The 19,122-nt window shown below is 44.6% G+C and overlaps 1 protein-coding gene across 8 annotated transcripts in view; it reads right to left on the bottom strand.

Annotated features, from left to right (window-relative positions):
• LOC147427922 (uncharacterized) overlaps window positions 1-19,122 on the bottom strand; it is a 132,692-nt gene that overhangs the window by 68,173 nt on the left and 45,397 nt on the right. For all 8 annotated transcript variants that reach the window (XR_015185942.1, XR_015185943.1, XM_086496446.1 and 5 more), the window contains exons 3-4: window positions 12,441-12,677; window positions 12,203-12,348 (exon numbers count right to left, since the gene is read on the bottom strand). Coding sequence is in view for 6 of the 8 variants with exons in the window: in XM_086496446.1 (XP_086352572.1) it covers window positions 12,203-12,348; window positions 12,441-12,677 (383 nt within the window). In the remaining 2 variants the exon portion in view is untranslated. The remainder of the gene's footprint in view (window positions 1-12,202; window positions 12,349-12,440; window positions 12,678-19,122) is intronic.

Below are 19,122 nucleotides of genomic sequence, written 5' to 3'. Positions count from 1 at the left end.
AGATTCTCACGAATCAAGGACCTCAAGAACCAAGACCCCTAAGAACCCAAGTTCCTCGTGAACTTCAGAACCCAAGACCCTCAAGAACCCTAGTTCCTCATGAACTTAAGAACCCAAGACCCCCAAGAACCCACGACTTCTGAATGATCATCACCCAAAGCGGAATGGATACTTCGCTTGGAGGTGATGAGCATGAGAGATGAAGAAGAATTTTCCCCACCAAGAGGTTTTTCCGACCCTTCCCCATCTACGACACCGATTGCACTAACTCCTATGGAGGAGTTGGACCAAGAAAGAGAAGCAGAAAGAAAAGCCTACGAAGAACTCTCGCCGACGAGAGTGGGGCCTTCGGAGGAGGGTTTTACAACCTCTCGGGTGTCGTATCTCTTCTCTCTCCTTCTCTCAGTCTCATTCACTTGCACGCACAATATCCACTCACTTTGTTCCTGACCACAGCATCTCTACAAGACGGAAAGCTCTCTCTTTCCCTAAGAACTAAAAGGAACCTTGAGCAATAAAGATCACTAATCTTGAGAAAATACAACATTCATTCCGCTGCACCTTACATATGGTCTGCTTTGATTGTTTTCTTAACTGGAATAAAGTGAGCTTGCTTGCTAAATCTGTCCACCATAGTCCAGATCGCATCATTTGCAGTTTGAGTCTTTGGGAGATCCATAATAAAATCCATGGCAATACTCTCCCAGGGTTGATCAGACACAGGTAAAGGTTGGAGTAACCCAGGCGTCTTATGCCAATCATACTTTACTTTTTGGCAAACCAAGCATTCCCTAACATATTGATCAATGTCTGCTATAAGGCTTGGCCAAAAGAAATATCTTTCCAATGCTAAGGTCGTAGGGAGAATTCCCCGATGACCCGCATATGGTGAAGCATGTGCTTCTTCCATGATTTTCTTTCTCAATGGTTCTGCCACGCAAATTGCTTGGTGGTGATAGAGGTAACCATTCCGAATAGAATACGGATATTCATCCTCTCCATTCTGTAACTTATTCCAAGTGGAGGTGAAGTCTCGGTCATTCGGATACAACTCTGGAAGTGATTCCAATTCTTGGTGATACACAGAAGTAATTGCGTTCACCCTAGGCCGTCTAGACAATGCGTCTGCAGCCACATTCTTACTCCCAGTCGTATGGAGGATCTAGGAGTGAAACATGGACAAAAAGTTGGCCCATCTCATTTGCTTCTCAGATAATTTCCGTTGCGTAAGAAAATACCGCAAACTCTGGTGATCAGTTTTGATCACAAAATCAACTCCTAGAAGATAATGTTTCCAGGTAGACAAGGCGTCACAGCCATAAGTTCCTTCTCGTAGATCGAGGCATGCAATTCTGCATCCTTAAGTCGTCTACTTTCATAAGCCACTGCATGGGCTTCTTAGTTAAGCATTACACCGATGCAATCACCTGAAGCATTGCAGTGAACCTCGAATGGTTTCCTTAAGTCTGGCACTATTAAAATAGGTCCATGGCTTAAGTGGTACTTTAGCCTACCGAAGGCACCTTGTTGCCTCGATCCCCACCTGAAAGGAATCTTTTTCCTTGTTAGGTCATGAAGTGGTCCTGCTACTTGAGCAAAGCTCTGATAAATCTCCAATAGTACACAATCCCAGAAAACTTCGTACATCATGTACCGTAGTGGGAGTGGGCCAATCTTGCACGACTTGGATCTTTGCGGAATCCATTTTCAGTTGGTTGTGTGAGACTATATGGCCAACATAGTGTATCTTAGTGAGGAAGAACTCACTCTTCTTTGCATTCACATGCAACTCATGCTTTCGCAATTCGTGAAACACTATATCCAAGTGCTTCCAATGTTCCTCCTCGGTCTTTGAAAAGACGAGTATGTCATCAAAGAACACTCCTGTGAAAGCTCGGTGTGGGCTGAAAATTCGATCCATCATTCGATTGAATGTGGCAGGAGCATTGGTCAAGCCAAACGGCATTACCAAAAATTCATAAAGTCTAAAAGTTGTGCGAAAGGCAGTCTTATGGACATCTTCAGGGGCTATGCGTATCTAATGATACCCGCTTTTTAAGTCAATGCGACTAAAGATACTTGCTCCTGCAACTTATCGAGAATATCATCAATCTGGGGGATCGGAAAGCGATTCTTGATAGTGATCTTCTTTAGAGATCGATAATCTATGCACACTCGAAACATGCCGTCTTTCTTCTGCACCAGTAGAACTGGAGAGCAGTAAGGCGAAGTACTTGGTCATATTAGACCTTTTTCGATAAGCTTGTTGACTTGCTTCAAAATTTCCTCTTGCTGAGCAAGACTAACCCGATAAGGGGGTAGGTTTGGGGGAGAGCTACCTAGTACGAGATCAATGCGATGATCTTCCGGACGTTCCAGAGGTAGCTTGTCTGGTAGAGTATCCGTGAAACAATCTTTTGTACTTTTCAAGAAATTGAAAACTTTTAATTTCACAACTAGAGAGCGAACCCTCATTAGTTTTATCTCTTTCACGTCCGAAAATCAAGTAAGCAGAAAGGCACTTCTTTATTTCCTTCTTACTGGAGATATGGCTTACAATAGGGGATAGCCAGTCCCCTGCATCAGCAAAAATGTTAATGTTCTTGCCCTCATGCTCAAAAGCAAGGGTCTTTTCTACATAATCTGAGACCGGTTGCATTTGGTAATGCCATGGCATACCCAAGATGATATCACATCCCTCGATAGGTGCCATCAAAAAGCATTCGCGGTCCTTATATTCACCAATCCGGAGATTGAGTTGTCCTTGCACAGGAGTTGCATTGGTGGTCAACCCCTCAAATGTCGATCCGGAAGTGACCGGAGTTCCAAGCTGAGCCGGTGTAAGGCCCAAGCGTTCTGCAATTTCCAATGAGATGAAGTTGTCCGTCGATCCAGGGTCGTAGAGGATCAACACCCGCTGGTTATTCACAAATCCCCAGCCTTTCGAGAGCTGGCACTTCCCTTTCTCAGTTTCTATATTCCCTTGCACATCAAGAATGGAATTCAAGCTCAGTGGAGGGGGTTCCTTCTTCGAAGATGCTTGTTCCTGCCGTTGCTGCCGAATAGGGTAGTTCGGGCTTCATATGTCCTTTTTCACCACAGTAGGAGCACCTTCCTTGTTCTTTGAAAGGTTTGTACTTGGTTCGGCGTGAGATACTTAAGCCGTTTTCCGGTACCCTCTTCCTTCTTAGGCTCATCCGCGTCCTCTGGGGAATGCTTTTTGCCTTGGTTGCCATGGTCATCATAGACCGCTCTTTTCCTTGCACGGTATTGTGCTATGTTCCATCCGTCTGGGAGTACCAGTGGAGTGTAAATCCTCGGCAATGATTGCCGACTCCATCATTCGCTGAAGGGTGTCGTGTGGGTACACCTTCATGCTCTTCCGAAGCGGTGGTTGAAGACCTACTTCAAACTTTCGCATCTTTTTCTCGTCGGAAATCTTCATAAAAGGCGTAACTTTTAAAAGAACCGACCAAAACTTGTCAACATAAGCCGTGACTTTCTCTTGGACGAGCCAATCCCATTCCTTTGGAATGTCCTTCTCGAAATCAGGCGGAAGAAATTGTTCATAGAATTCAGCTTTGAATTGAGCCCAGGTTCTGGCTTGAGTACCTTCCAGAATTTTGGCTAGCCAACAATTGCTTGCAGTCTCCTTGAGATGCATTTCAACATGACGCAACTTAGATTTTTCAGTCAAGTTTCCGTTAGCAAAAGCAACTTCAAACTACTTGATGAAATACAGTGCCTTGGAGATATCTCTCCGTCCTGTGTAGTTATCAAACTTCACATCCTTGTCAGCGGATTTGAAAATCCGCATCTTGCGGTGACGTCTGCGGTTATCCCTCTTGAAATGGGGCTTCTCTTTAGTAGTTTGTAGGGAAGTAGTAGGAGCTTTCTTCTTGGGAGAAGATTTAAATACTGTATGAGAAGTAGATGTAGTAGTATAGTCAGGAGAGTATGATGGAGAAGAGATAGATATCCTTGCTTTCGTTAAGCAAAGAAAGTTCTTTTCCTGGCCCTTGCTCTTGGAAGGCCGTTTGTCCTGATCCGGAGATCCCTTGTGCCTCTTTCCGCACTATCCACCTGCGGGTTACTTCCATTAACAGGATTTTCCTGACGCCCATCGACATCCGTTCCTTGCGGCTTCTTGATTTCGTCCAAAGCCTTTTGGACAGCTGGCAACGAAATGAGTTGTTGCAATTCCGCGAGTTGGGCTCGCACTTGCTAAAGTTTGTCTTCAGTGGTTCTTCCGTGGCTTGTCATGGTTCTTCTCGTTCCTTCCCGGAATCGTCCTTCTTTGCAGAGAAAGAGAGGAATCCAAGCTCTGATACCACTGTCACAGACGGGAGCGCACAAGACGGGAGCTCCTCTGAACGAGATCTTCTTGAATGAAGAGGCAGGTAGAAAAGAGTTCCAAAATCTTTCACAGTAAGAATTCACTGTATCGCTCTTGGTCATCCGGAGATGGTTCCAAGCAGCTCGTATATCTCGCTCAAACTCTTGAGTCAACCAAGAAGAAATAAAAAGCCTCTTGAATTTCAGCCATGTAATTGGCACAGTCTTGCTTAATAGAAGCGTGGACCACCAAGTGCGAGCATTCCCCTTAAAATAAGAGGCAGCTCTCCGAATCTTGGAGTGTTCTGAATAGCGTCCTCCCGCGAAAGCGATGTCAAACTGCTGTATAAAAGACAAAGCCTTCGAAGCATCTGAGTATCCTGAAAAGTATCAAACTTGATCGAGTGGCCACCTTCCTTAAACTCTCGGACTTTCTTGCTTTTATCTTCGAGAAAGTCATACTGGTTGGCTTTGTAAAAATTCTTCTTGTTCGCATAAAACTTTCCGTCATCGGAATCTGAGCTGTCTGTAGACGAGTCCTCAGTAGAACTGTCAGTCTCTGGGCGAGATGTAGCCTTCTTTGCCTTTTTCTTGCCCGTTCCGAAGCTTTGTGTCTTGCTTCGCTTTTTGCTTTTTTCTGTCTTCTTCACTCTAATCCGAGGAGCTAGAAGAACTGTCAGAAGAAGAAGAAGAAGAATTGGGTACTCCTTCAAATTGAACACGCTTCTTCCGTTTCTTTGCTTTGTCGAATGTCGACTGACGACCCAAATATCCCGGGAAGTCAGTACCTTTGTTCTGCTTTTTGCCGTGCTTTTTGCCTTTCTTTTGCACGTCGAAAAGCTGAGCAATCCGTGCATCAACCACGTTCTCCAGTTCCTTCTCCGTATATTTCTTGGAGGCAGAAGGTTTCTTGAGAGCGGGTTTCAGGAGTGGTGTTGTGGTTCTCTTCCACTCCATCTGTACCACTTTCAAAGAGGTCTGGTTCATATATTTTGCCATCTTCGGGTCCTTGGCAAAATTGAGCATAATCTTTGTTGCATCACCAATCAATTGACGACGCTCCATCTCTCTTTGCTCCGCCTGAGTAGGCCGAGGCGGGCCATACTCTCTGTCTGAATCTTCGTTGTGATCCCAGCCCGCATCTCCAGATGCAGAGGGAGTCGACTGATCATTGCCTGAAGCCATAGGTGCCGCTGAAAAAAAAATTCGGGGATCGGATTTCCCGTAAAAGAGAAATCGGCCGTGCTCTGATACCACTGTAACAGACTTGGACACTCCAAGTCAAGAATCAACCGCAACAGCACCAAATAACCACTTCAAAACAATTCACAGATCACAATAGATTTGCACTGGCCCGGCGGAGTTCCGTGCCTAGAGATATTGGCCCCAAAGACTGGCGCCCCTTTCGGTATTTCTTTTTGTATTAATCAATCATCAAAGTACAAGAGAGCGGTTAGGGTTTCACTCTCAGACTCTGCGTCCAGATGCTCTGAGAAGTGAGACCCTCACCACTAATTTAAAGGTTACAAGGGATGCCCAAAAGCAGAGCCCCAAAAGCAGAGCCCCAAAAGCTTTTAAAATCAAAAGCATCAGTTCTCTCTCTCTCTTAGAGAGTCTTTTCTCTTTTTTTTATAAAAAAAAAAAGCAAAAGCAAAATTCGCGTCGCTCATCATTTTCCAAAAAAAAAAAAAATAATAATAATAATAATAATCCGCCTCCGCGATTTCCGGAAATTAGGGTTTTTGGCAGAAATTAGGGTTTTTGCTGTCCGCCACGTCATCACTTTGTGACATCTGGTGCAGGTGGGACTGCACCAATGGGGAGTTACTCCACTTCTTTGTCACAGATTACCTGGATGGAATAAAGTCACTGATTTCCCTTTGGGTTTTAGGGATACTGATGCGCTGACAGCTTTCTGCTGAATGACTTTATGAGAGAAGTACTTTGACATGGGATCCCTGAAAAAGATTACTCGCACACAATAGAGCTTGAGTGGAATGATTGACCGATGACTGCAGCATTTTGGTCTCAAAATCCATGGACGTGATCAATCGACATCAATGAGGTCCGATGCGGATCTAGAAGCGATTGGTAAATACGTCGCCAGGAATCACGGTCCTAGATTCTATGTGATGTGATCTGATTGTGGTCTGAATGTGATGTGATGTGACTGTCGTCTTTCTTTAAGTGCTGGATTTGGGTCGTCGAGTGCATCGATACTACGAGTCAATGTCTATTGAACTGGTATATAGCCTCTGTCTGTTTTGCAAGCATAATCGAGGGCGATTACAATTCTTTCAAGAGGGGGGGTATGTCACAACATGGTGACGTGTCATGACGACAATATGCACCCCCGCTGACAGATTGCAGACGTGGCCGACAGTACTGACTGCTGACGTGGCAAGCAATACGGACGCTGACATAGCGTGTTGTACGGATCTCCAAAATTCACGCTGACTAATGACGTGGCTGCTGTACGGATTTCCGCAAATTGCATTGATGCTTTTTGCAAGCAGATTTTTGCCCAATTGATTTTTGCTTTTGCTTTTGATTTTAGGCTTTTGGGGCTCTGTTTTTGGCAACCCTTGTAAGAATATAAGGGCCCTAGCGGCCTCACTTCTCAAAGCATCTGAACGTAGAGTCTGAAAGCAGAGGACCCCTACGGGAGTTGTACTTTGCTCAAAATTTGATATAATAAAGAAATACCGAAAGGGGCGCCAGGTTTTGGGGCCAATACCTCTTGGCACAGAATTTCGCCGGGCCATGTCATCTCGAATTAAAATGTGATTTACAGTTGTGAAGTATTTTCAATGAATCTCTCTCTCGTGTCGTGACAGATTCTAGACTTGGGGTGCCCAAGTTTGTACAAGGAGGGGGGGGCGGAACAGGAACGGGGCCGGAACGGTAGATTAAAAAAACACTTTAATTGCCTCCCTTTAGCTTAGCCCCAAATCTGCTCCCAAACAACCTCAAATCGGCCTCCAATTATGCCCCGAAACCTGCCCTCAAAGAGCCCCATAGCTACCCCCAAACAGCACCAAATATGCCCCCAAACATCGCCATTTGCCCGTTCCGCCGCTCAGGATCGCGTTCCGCCTTGTCCCCCCCCCCCCCCCCCCCCCCCCCCCCCCCCCCCCCCCGATTCCGGAACGGCCTTTCATTCCCGACCTCGTTTCGGGAGCGGAACCTATCCGGAACGCCGTTTCGGAACGTTTAGGCCACGTTCCGCTCGTTCACTATTACACTGAATGAATATCCCTATTCTATTCGGGATGGTTACCTCTACCACCACCAAGCAATTTGTGTCGCACTACCATTGAGGAAGAAATCATGGAGGAACCACATGCTTCGCTCTATGCGGGTCATCGCGGAATTCTCCCTATTGACTTTTAGCGTTGGAAAGGTATTTCTTTTGGCCAAGCCTTAAAGCAGACATTGATCAATATGTCGGGGAATGTTTGGTTTGCCATAAGGTAAAGTACAATTGGCATAAGACGCCTGGGTTACTCCAACCTTTGCCTGTGTCTGATCAACCCTGGGAGAGTATTGCCATGGATTTTATTATGGAATGTTCAGTGACTGTCATCTTCATGCGAGTGTTGGATATATGTGGTCTAGTACGTCGGTACTTAGAGTCAATGTTTGTTGAACTAGTTTTTGTCCTATGTCTATTTTGTAGGCGTAATCGAGGGCGGTTACAATTCAAAGTGATGATGTGACTTTGCCTAAAGGACAGAAGAGGAAGTTTAATCAACTTATGGAATGTGTCACAAACTGCTGACATGTCAAGCCACTGAAGAACGGCGCCAACTTGTAGATCCTGACTGAGGGACCTAAACCCTAAGAAGCAGAAGAAGTTTTACCAACTTGCAAAGTCTTACCGAGTGGCCTATTCTTAAGGAGCAACTTAGCGGGATCCCGTCCGATGAGGCCCGAGTGACACAAAAGCAAGACCCACAAACACTGTTGCGCAACCAATTGATGACGTGGCAGAGTTGTACGGACGTTCCGTAAAACGTGATGACTCGTTGTACGGAATCCCGCGTTCTGCATTGGCTACTGACGTGGGGTCTATACGGATTTCCGAAATTACACTGGCTGATTTCAACACCAGCTTTTGGGCCAGATGCTTTTGGGAAGATGTAGCTTTTCATTGTAATTGCTTTTGAGAGGCCAAGGGCCTTTAAATATGTGCCATGGGCTCAAACTCTAGCACGTCTCCGCATGGGAGTGCAGAGAGCAAAGTACTGGCTTGTAGTTAAAGCAATATAAAGAAACACCGAAAGGGATGCCAAGGTTTGGGGACAGTGCTCTCTCAGGGTGGAACTCTGCCATTCCCCATATCGTGTGTCATGCATCTCTTTCAATTCAGTTGTTATTTGAAGTGCTGAAAGTTGTTCTGTCTGTTCTTTTTTGTTGGCACGTGGTGTCCGTTCCCATGAAAGAACGTATCCAAGTGGCCCAATTTTAGGGAAACTAACTTAATAATAAGTTGTACAGTACCCCGACCGAGGGGCCTAAAACCTTGACAATAAAGCATGGGACCCAAGATTGCTTTTTTTTACTTTAGCGAGCCGGGGGGGTGGGCAAAGATGCCTAGCCTACTCTCGCAAGGTGAAGCTTTTGTCACTGATTTCAATCTCAATTAGAGACCTTAGACACCGCCTTGGGGATGGATAGCCCGTTCAATCTTTTAGAACTTGCACCCTTGATAGTTTATCCAAGCGATCCCTGGCGGACCCCATTCGGGGCGTGACAGTGCCCAAGAGACCCGTAGGGCTCCAGATACTGCGAGACTTGGTTTCCCTCACTCACCAAAACCTTGATCAGCCCGACAGGTTTTCGAGAGAAATTGCCATACCCAACTTGGGCGTCGGCTCGTAGGTGGAGTCCCAATCCAGCGACAATTAGAGTCTCCAACGCTCCTCTTGCCCATTGATGAGGCAACCCATGTATCAGCATCATAAAGTCATTTGTGAGTTTAGCACATAGTTTCATAACTTTTTGCTATTAAGGAGAATTTCGTCCTTTCCCCCCTTCTAGACGTCGGAGGGATCTGATTCATCTCCGATTCAACCAATCTGCACGTTAGGTTAACAACCTAGCGTTTGATGCTCTTTGATACTGTGGAATTGCCTCACCAAGGAAAGCTGCGACAAGGTGGTGCCCTACAACCGCTCCCCTCGAATGCGGACGCGGGTTAACCCAAAAGGTCAAACTGACTCCGCGAGCCTCCCCACCAAGGAGGATAATGGTAAATTCACCGTCATTGAGAGCGACACCCGCTGCGTCCTGAAGGTCCCGAATGATACACAGCAACCCGCCAAGACGATCAACTTGAGCTCGGGTCAGAGGGTCGCGCAGTTCAGCAGAATATGATCAATTGATTGCCCCTCTCCAAGTCATTGCAAAGGGGGCATGCACTCCCCCTCGGTAAGACTTTATCCGCAAGTCTTAATCCTCCTACTCGGGCGAGTAGTAAGAGGCGCTCGCCGTCACGCTTCGATAAGTTGCACCGGAAAAGGTACTTGCGCATGATATCCATCCCACGGAGCTTGTAGTTGGTCAGAGAGGTACAAACGGCTCTTGAGTCCCATTAATCCCATATCAGTTCCCTCGTCGTCTCCACGGTCGCCGCTGGACAATGTTGACGGAACCAGTTGTCCATCCTAGTTGTCCATGACCACCCCTTCCGGGACTTCGGGGTGATCGCTACCAGGTCCCTAATAAGCGTGCTAACCGATCCGAACTTATTATAGGCACGCTTCCGTTGGGCACCACAGAAGGTGACGACCGGAGGGACGTTCAGTTCGTGATGCAGGATCGATGTTGTGACTGACGTCGACTTTGCCGCTTTCCCCACCAACCACCTCATTCCTGTGGCAACGAGGCGCTGGAGCGGCAACAATTGCTTTTGGTCGTGTGCCCCCATGATCTCTGCTCCGTAGGTAATCACAGGGTAAACGCAAGCCTTGAAAATGCTCAGCCTCGTCCATAGAGGGAGAGCACGGGAGGTGAGGACGTGCTTGGCTGCAAAGAGGCATCCCCGCCCCTTCTTCATGCCCCACGATGGAGCCCACATCGTAAGTCAATCAAGTGCAGTCTCGAGCTCAGCCGGGGAGTCCGCTAGAAGAACCAAGTCGTCGGCAAAGAGTAACCCTTGGATTTTCTGCGCTAATCCGAGAATGTCCACTCCGAAGTCTGCTGCCTCATTTATAACATCATTGATGAAGTTGTTAAAGAGGGTGGGTGACCCGGGACACCCTTGTCGGACCCCTCTTTTGATCTTAATGGGCTCAAAGAGACGGTCACCAACTCTGATGCAGACTTGAGAGTGGCTGTAGAGGGCTTTAATAAAGCGTAAGGCTTTCCCTCCCACCCTGGCGGCCTCAAGTTTGTAGAGAAGGGCTTCGTGTGGAACAGAGTTGTATGCCTTTTGGAAATCGATGAACGAATACCCAAAATTGCGAAGCAGCTGAGACGTGGTAGGTTGTACAGATGTCCACGCTTTGCGACGCGGAGTGCGCTGACAGGCTGATGTGGCATGCCGTACGGAGTCCGGACAGCCCTAGAGGGCGCTAGCTTTTGGGCCTGCAAATGCTTTTAGACTAATGCTTTTTATGTAACAGCTCGAGCCAGGCCAAGGGTCTTTATAGGTGTCTCAGGGCCTCCCCTTCTGGCAGATTTTCTAGGATCACTGCAGAGAAAGAGGGCCCTCAAACATTGTACTTGTTGAAGCATGATAATAAAGAGATACCGCTGAGGGGTGCAAGTCTTTGAGACCACTGCATCTGGGCACGAAACTCTGTCGGGACGTGTCGTCTCTCTCTCAGTTTTGTGTTGCACTAGATCTTTGGCTTGGGGTGTCCAAGTCTATTACAGGCTAATTTCTCTCGCTCGTGTTGCACTAGATCTTTGGCTTGGGGTGTCCAACTCTATTACAAGCTAATTTAAATTTACCATTATGAGGTTATTTCTAGACCATTTTCACTTGCCTGTCAAAGTTCCTATAGAATCTCCTAACGGCCTTTGAGTGTTTCGAGTCTTCTCTGGCATGCGAGAAACTGGCATTGCCATCACCACCATGTTCATAGCTCATATTATACCAAGTTATCAAGCAACAGCATCGCCATTCTTAGTGGGTTCATGCTACCATGTTTGCGATTCTCTCTCTATCCTAGAGAAAGAAGATCACATCTAAAGCTCCATACTTCACTTTTAGCCACACAACCATGTGCAACTAAAATTCGGTAGGGCTTTTACCAAAATTCAATTATGGCGACACCTAGACTACCACTGTCAACGCCCTGGGAGCATTTACCGGATACAAAACTACCCATGTTTGTTTGTGCTACCCTTCAAATTTTTACCTCAACTTGCTTAGCATTAAAATAAAATGCACGCTTTCCAAAATCATAAAAGAAAGCATTAGGAAGGACAAAAAAAGCTCTCAAGCCAAAAAAAGATCCAATGTACCCCAGCCATTTTACCAGCAACCTCATTAATTAGAGAACAAAGAGAGAAGATACAAACAGACAGAATATCCTGCCATTAGCATTCTAGTAAAAGGACAATACTCTCTAGAGAGAGAAAAACATTGCTCGCTAAGTGAGTAGACTATCATTACCAACATTGGGCTAGACAACAATTCTAGAGTAGTGCTCAGATCCTCGCAGCTCCTTACAGATTATAAACTGTTAAAACTTGAGATCAGTTGGAGAACAAGCGAAAGGTACATGGCCACATTGACAAGACACTTCTATTTAAGGGGTGCACTATTGAATACAAGTTGAATCACGCTCCACGACATATTTAGGCACCAATAGAACAACAACAAGAGCTACACACTGAAATGTAATGATTATACCTTACATCCGCTGGCACCTCGCCTTCTGCAATGGCTTTACATTTCTTACAATTCCACTTTCGCCTTTTCTTCTCATTCCTAAAACCTTTCTTAATTCCATAGCAAGACTGATGCACAAGAATATGGCAGCTCTCACATTGATAGACCTTTTCATATAAAAAAAAGTTTAGAATTCAGAAGTCATTGAGATATTGTTAATTTACTAAAACGTAACAGCATGCTTGCTTTTCGCCCTAACCAGATTATTTGCAGAGTTCTCCCCTCCATTGCATATACAGCATTCCTCTGGCATGGGCTCCTGGTCTTCCTCCAAAGACTCCGTAATTGAGCTGATACCATTTGCATCTGCTGCCTTTTTTTCTAATAAATCTATAATTTTTTCAAACTGATCCACAGAAAAAGCAGATGAGGGGGACAATGACTGGTTATATTTACTGAGCCATTCCTCATCTTCCTCATCCAGATCATACTCAGCCTGACATATTAAACAAAAAGAAGTTAGTACAGCTTCAACATTACCATACATACAACAAAAGACAGAAATGAAAACTGAACATAATATACTCAGTCAATTGAACACCCATGACCACTAGTTTTTACAAAACTAAAAATCTTTAAATAAAAGTGCAAAGGTCTAAGCATGCAATTATACAGCAATGCAAAGTCTTCCGTCGATTCCTACTTTGAAACTTTTAACCCTTCAATTTATAGTTGTTATAAAATCCCCCAGACAAGTAAAAATATCACCTAGCCAACAATGCCGTTGCACAAGGCGATTAGTTTATCCCAATTATGTGACTATGTCCAAAAACATCTGACGAAATAAAAAATAGAGAAGGAATAGACTCCCTCACCTTCTACAAATGCCCGGTAAGTAGCACATCTACCTCATAAAACCAAGCAAGCCATAAAGATGGGAATAGCCATTTAAACTACAGCAAAGCCTTAGCCTATTCAAGTAGAAGTCAAGTTGACCATCACTGAAAAGCATTCCCCTTCAAAGAGAAGTGGCTGTCAGGGCCTTTGAAGGTTCAATGAGATTTCTGGCCAATGAAATAAACTGCTGAACGAATCTCAATGCTTTAAATTCATCCTTAATCCATGGAGAGGATCAAAATCCAATATTGCTTATGACACGCGAATTTCGGAGAAAGGGTATCGTCTATAGTGCTCTTACTAAGATTACCATCATGAACACATTTCCAATACCTAGTATCCATGATATACTTGATAAATTACATAGTTGAACTTGTTTAAGGAGAATCGATCTTGAAAATGACTATCATCAGATCAGGATGGATCCTAAAGAAGTATACAAGACCATGTTCGGGACATCCTTCAAATGTTCCGAGTATTTGGTGACGCCTATTGGTCTCACAAATGCTCCTCCAACGTTCAACGGGATGATAGATAAAATCCAAAGCAGATTTCATTTTCTCCAAATCCGAGACAGAACATCGAGAGCATTTGTCGCAAGCATTCAATGCACCGCCGCGAACACAGATTGGTGAGTAATGGAAAGAAGAAGGAGTTCTTTCTGTCAGAGATACACTTTTGTGACAAATTGTTTTGTCCAAGGATGTTAACATGGATCCAACTAAAGTTCGTAGCTTTTCGGATTAAGCTCATACAATAGGCGGTTCATCAAATAGTTTGCGGAGGTTACTTTGCCATTGCACCTCTGTGTGTGTGTGTGTGTGTGTGTGTGTGTGTGTGTGTGTGTGTATCAATCGACAATCACATCACAGGACATCACATGACAAATACATTCAAAAATCATTCCAAATCTCAGACCATGATTAATCGGCAACGTATTTAGCAATCGCATCTAGATCCAGTCGGGACCTCACAGATGCCCGATTAAATAATCCATATTGCAATCATGTCCATAGAGATTTATGAGACCAAAATGCTCCAATCATTTCGTCTATCAATTCCTGCACTCAAACAAGTCAAGTATAAATCAATCAGTATCATTTTCGGGAATTTCGGTTCATAAAGTCATTCAGCAGAATATTGTCACTCTAGCAGTATCCCTGAAACCCAAAGGGATATCAGTGACTCTATATCAAAAATCGGGCAATCTGTCGACAAAAGAGCGGAGTGACTCCCCTCTTGTGCAAACCCGTTGCACTAGATTCGCCCATGCTGAAATCCGGGTTCTATCGGAGTAGACTATGCTAAACCGAAGGCTTCAAGGTAAAGGTTCACAATCTGAGGAGTATCTGCTAGGTCCTCCTCCTCCATCGACTTTGCATCCAATGCGGGATAGTCCTTGAATTTAACTAAGAACCGCCTCATCACTTTACCTTTAAGCTTTCTATCTTTATGTGCCAGTATCTGTTCTGGAACGAGTATCTCCTCGCTTTCCTCCACGTCAGGTTACTCATTTGGCTCCCCATCATCAGGCACATCGCCTTTAAAAGGCTTCAAGAGACTTACATGAAAAGCATTGTGAATTCTCCAAGTATCGTGCAACTTTAGTCTAAAGGAGACATCATTTATCTTTTCTTTTATCTATAAAGGTCCATAGTATCTCATGCTAAGCTTTGGAGAAAGCCGCTCCTTTCCTTTTTATTTTCTTAGGCGTGCCTTCTCAAAACGTCAGAGCACCCAATCGTTCTCCTTTAATTTCAAATCACGACGATGTCAATATGCTGCTTTCTCATGTCTTTCTTGAGATTTCTCTAAAGCCTTTCGGACCTTGACAAAAACGGTGTCCACGTCCCACGTGTACTGGTCGGCTTCAAAAATCTTATCTTTCGTGCTTAGGAAGGGTGGAACCTTCCTAGCAGCTTCATAAATCTCAAATGGCGCCTTCCCCCGTCGAAGAGAGGATTGTGCTATTGTAGGCAAATTCCACCAAGGGCAAAAACTTTTCCGATTGAGTCTTCTGATCAAAAATGTAAGACTTCAATAAATCCAGTACGACTAAATTTGCAATCTCAGATTGCCAATCTGTCTGCGGGAGGAAAGATGACGAGAACTGCAATCGTGTGCCAATGTTCTCCCAAATAGCCTTCCAAAATAGACTCGTGAATCGGGGATCTCTGTCAGAGACTATGGTCTCAGGCATGCCATGTAATCTGAGTATCTGGGCAATGAACAGTCTCAGTAAATGATCCGGCTTGACTGTTTTCTTCACTGGAATGAAATGGGCTTGCTTGCTAAATCTAGCAATAACAGTCTAGATACCATCGTGCCCACTCTGTGCCTTCGAGAGATCAAATATGAAATCCATAGCAATACTTTCCCAGGGGCGGGTGGGAATGGGTAAAGGCTGTAACAATCCCTGTGCTTTATGCCTATCAGACTTGACCTTTTGGCATACCAAGCAACTACGTACAAAAATAGTCCACGTCCTTCTTGAGTCTCGGCCAAAAGAAGTATCACTCCACACCTTTCAAGGTGGCGTCAATGGCGCGCTGACTCGTAAATGGTGGACAGTGGCATTCGATTAAAACCTTTTCCCTCAACGGCTGTGTAACGCACAACATCGTTTTCTTCATCAAGTAGCCATTCCGAATGGAATATCCCACTACTACCTCCCCATTCTATATTTGACCAAATACATCTGAAAATTTGGATATGAATCGTACTGATCGACCATGTCCTCGAAGCTTCTATGACGAATCGTGGAAATAGCCAAGACCAACGGCTTCCGAGACAAAGCATCTGCCACCAAGTTCTTTTGTCCCTGCACATAGACAATCCGGAAATGAAACTGTGACAAAATGTTAGCCCACTGCATCTGCTTTTCCGATAGCTGCTTCTGTGACAAGAACTAGCGTAAACTCTGATGATCAGTGAAGACCATAAAATCGGCTCCAAGTGTGTAATGTCGCCACTGAGTAAGAGCATGGATAACCGCCAAAAGCTCTTTCTCATATATCTATGCTGTCAATTCCGGCCTTGAAAACAATCGGCTCTCATAGGCAATGACATGGCCTTCTTGCATTAAGACCGCACCCAAACTACGACCACAAGCATCACAATATACTTTGAATGACTTTTGCAAATCCGGCAAAGTCAAAACTAATCCTGTAGTCAATTTCTCTTTCAAAGTCTGAAAGCCAGTCACCTCTGTGGGTCCCCACGAGAAAGGGACTCCTTTCTGTGTCAAGATATGCGAAGGGGAAGCAACCTCTGCAAACTTTCTAATGAACATGCCGGTAGTAAGAACATAAGCCCAAGAAGATTCTAACTTCATGGACTTTCTTCAAATCGGGCCAATCACGTATAGTCTCAATCTTGCCGCGTCCATCTGCACTCCTGCTGCTGAGACGATGTGTCTCAAAAAGTATATCTCTGATAAGAAAAATTCACTCTTCTTTGCATTGATCACCAACTTGTGATCTCGCAATGCCTGAAAGACATGTAGCAAATGTTCTCTATGTTCTGCCTCATCCTTGGAGAAGACAATAATGTCATCAAAGAACGTGCCAACAAAAGATATACGCTCTGAAAATCATGTCCATCATTCGGTTAAAAGTTGATGGAGCATCGGTAAGGCCAAAAGGCATCACCAAAAATTCATATAAACCAAAGCTCATCCAACAAGTTGTCTTGTAGTCATCTCCCGGCGCAATTTGGATCTAATCATATCCGCTCTTCAAATCGATCCTGGTAAAACGAGAGGATCCCTGTAATCCGTCAAGAATATCATCGATCCTCGGAATCGAAAATCTATTCGTGATGGTGATTTTATTGAGAGCTCTGTAATCAATGCACATCCTCCAAGATCCATCTTTCTTCAAAACTGACAACACTGGAGAGCAATAAGGTGAAGTACTCGGCTGGATAAGACCCTTTTCCAAGAGGTCTTTCACTTGGTTCATAATCTCTTCATTCTAGGCTCGGCTCACATGGTAAGGTGGCCGGTTCGATGGTGTGCTTCCAGGTATCAAATCAATAGTATGATCCTCAAGACGAGCTGGTCGCAACTTGCCTGGCAGGCCCTTTGAAAAATAATCGGCATGAGTGTGGAGAAAATCTTGGCGTTCGTTTTCGAGGTCAAAACATATTCGACCGTCAATCATGTCACGTGACACATCCAACCCTATGTGTCCGTGGACAAGCTACAGCATAACCAAGGTTCAGTTTAGTCAAGTCAATGTAATAGGAAGTGATCTGGCACTTTTGTTAGTCTGTTTGCAAACCGTGCATGTCCAGACACTTAGGAGTAGATGCATATCCTCTCGTTGCACACACCATGATCATAAGCATTCCCATCAGAATCCTTTAGGGGAATTTTCCAGTGCATTTAGCCTATTTTCCCTATTTTTGACATTTTTCACTTATTATTTTTAAGTGACTTTTGTTGGAAAGTCGATAGGGCAATTTTGCTAAGTTTGTATAAATAGAAACCTAGTGCTAGCATTTTTTGGCAGAAGAGGCAGCAGGAGCACCTTGCTCAACAGGCAACTTCTCAGCAAGACCAACCCCCGAGACAACTCTGGCGTTTTCTCTCAACAGAAGGCCTAGCGTTTTTGCATCAAATCAGCCTTGGCATTTTGTGCACAGCACATCAACCCCGACGTCAACACGACACAGCAGATCAGCCTAGCATTTTGCATTTGCAAGACATACGGCGACAGCAGAAGACAATTTCAGCCCTAGCGTTCTTGGGGGCACTTTGCGGAGATGTGTCCCAATTCTTTGCAACCAAAACACTTCCCCTCTTTGAGATAGATAGCCCTTTCTCTAAGAGTCTTTCGGGGACGTGTATCTTTCTTTTCTTTGGAACTCTTTCTCTTTCTACTTTCATTATTAGAAGTCTGTAGGGTTCTCTGCGTCAAAATCTCATATGTGGGGTAAGTCAAATTGCCCTAGTGTATGGCAAAACCTCGTTTCGCATGACTGATCAATTCTTGAATATAATTGATCAGTCATTCCTCTCCAGTAGAAAAGCAACTATCTTGAGTTGCTTTTAAAGAACAGATTGAGCGGTTTTGCTACGCTTTATTTGTTCTAAGCAGTAGTCTTGGATCTTTGTAGGAAGTCCACAGCAAAACCGCTCAATCTGTTCTTTAAATGAGACCTTCTTAAATGAAGAAGTTAGTAGAAAAGAGCTCAAAAATCTCTAGCAATAAGCGTCCAGAGAATCTCCCTTGGTCATCCGAAGATGATTCCAAGCAATTCGTATATCTTGTTCGTACTCCCGAGTCAACCAAGAAAAATAAAAAGCCTTTTGAATTTCAACCATTTAATCGGAGCTTCCTTTCTCATTAGAAGAGTAGACCACCATGTTCGAGCATTTCCCTTGAAGAAAGATGTAGACCTCCGGAGCTTGGAGTACTCTGAGTAATGTCCTCCAGAGAAAGCTATGTCAAACTGGCAACTGTTGTATAAAGGCCAAAGCCCTCGGAGCATCTCAAAATCCAGAAAAAGAGTCAAACTTAATTGAGTATCCACCTTCTTTGCATTCTCTTACTTTCTTTCTTTTATCTTCTAGGAAGTCATACTCGTTGGCTGTATAGAAGCAATTCTTTTCAAGGGTGCTTGTCCATGTCTTTCTGCGAGTACAGGTTCTACTTTTCTGCACTCGTCTGTCTTTTCGGCTTTCCTCCCTACCTGAGAGGAGAAGCAATGGCCACGCGCCATCTCGAGTAAATCTTATCAATTGGATAATTCATCAGGAGTCTCGTAAATCTCAGGTTCCTAGAGTACTTAATCAATCTGTTCACACATATGCCAATCTGAACTTGACGTTTGTACACTTGTCCAAAAAAAAAATTGCCCAAATCTTCATTCTTTTCTTCGGTTCCCGCTCTGAATCTTCAACTTTTCTTTGCCTTCCCACTGAGAGGTGTCATCTATGTCAAATTCTCCACAAGAACCCATGTGTAATCGGGGATTTTTATGGCTTTATGCCCTGTAAGACAAAGCGATGAACACGGGAGCGCCCCCGATGCGCAATG

This window comes from Adiantum capillus-veneris, chromosome 23, assembly GCF_014529385.1.
Source record: "Adiantum capillus-veneris isolate H3 chromosome 23, ASM1452938v2, whole genome shotgun sequence".
Lineage (NCBI taxonomy): Eukaryota > Viridiplantae > Streptophyta > Polypodiopsida > Polypodiales > Pteridaceae > Adiantum > Adiantum capillus-veneris.
This window is presented reverse-complemented; position numbering and strand designations above follow the sequence as displayed.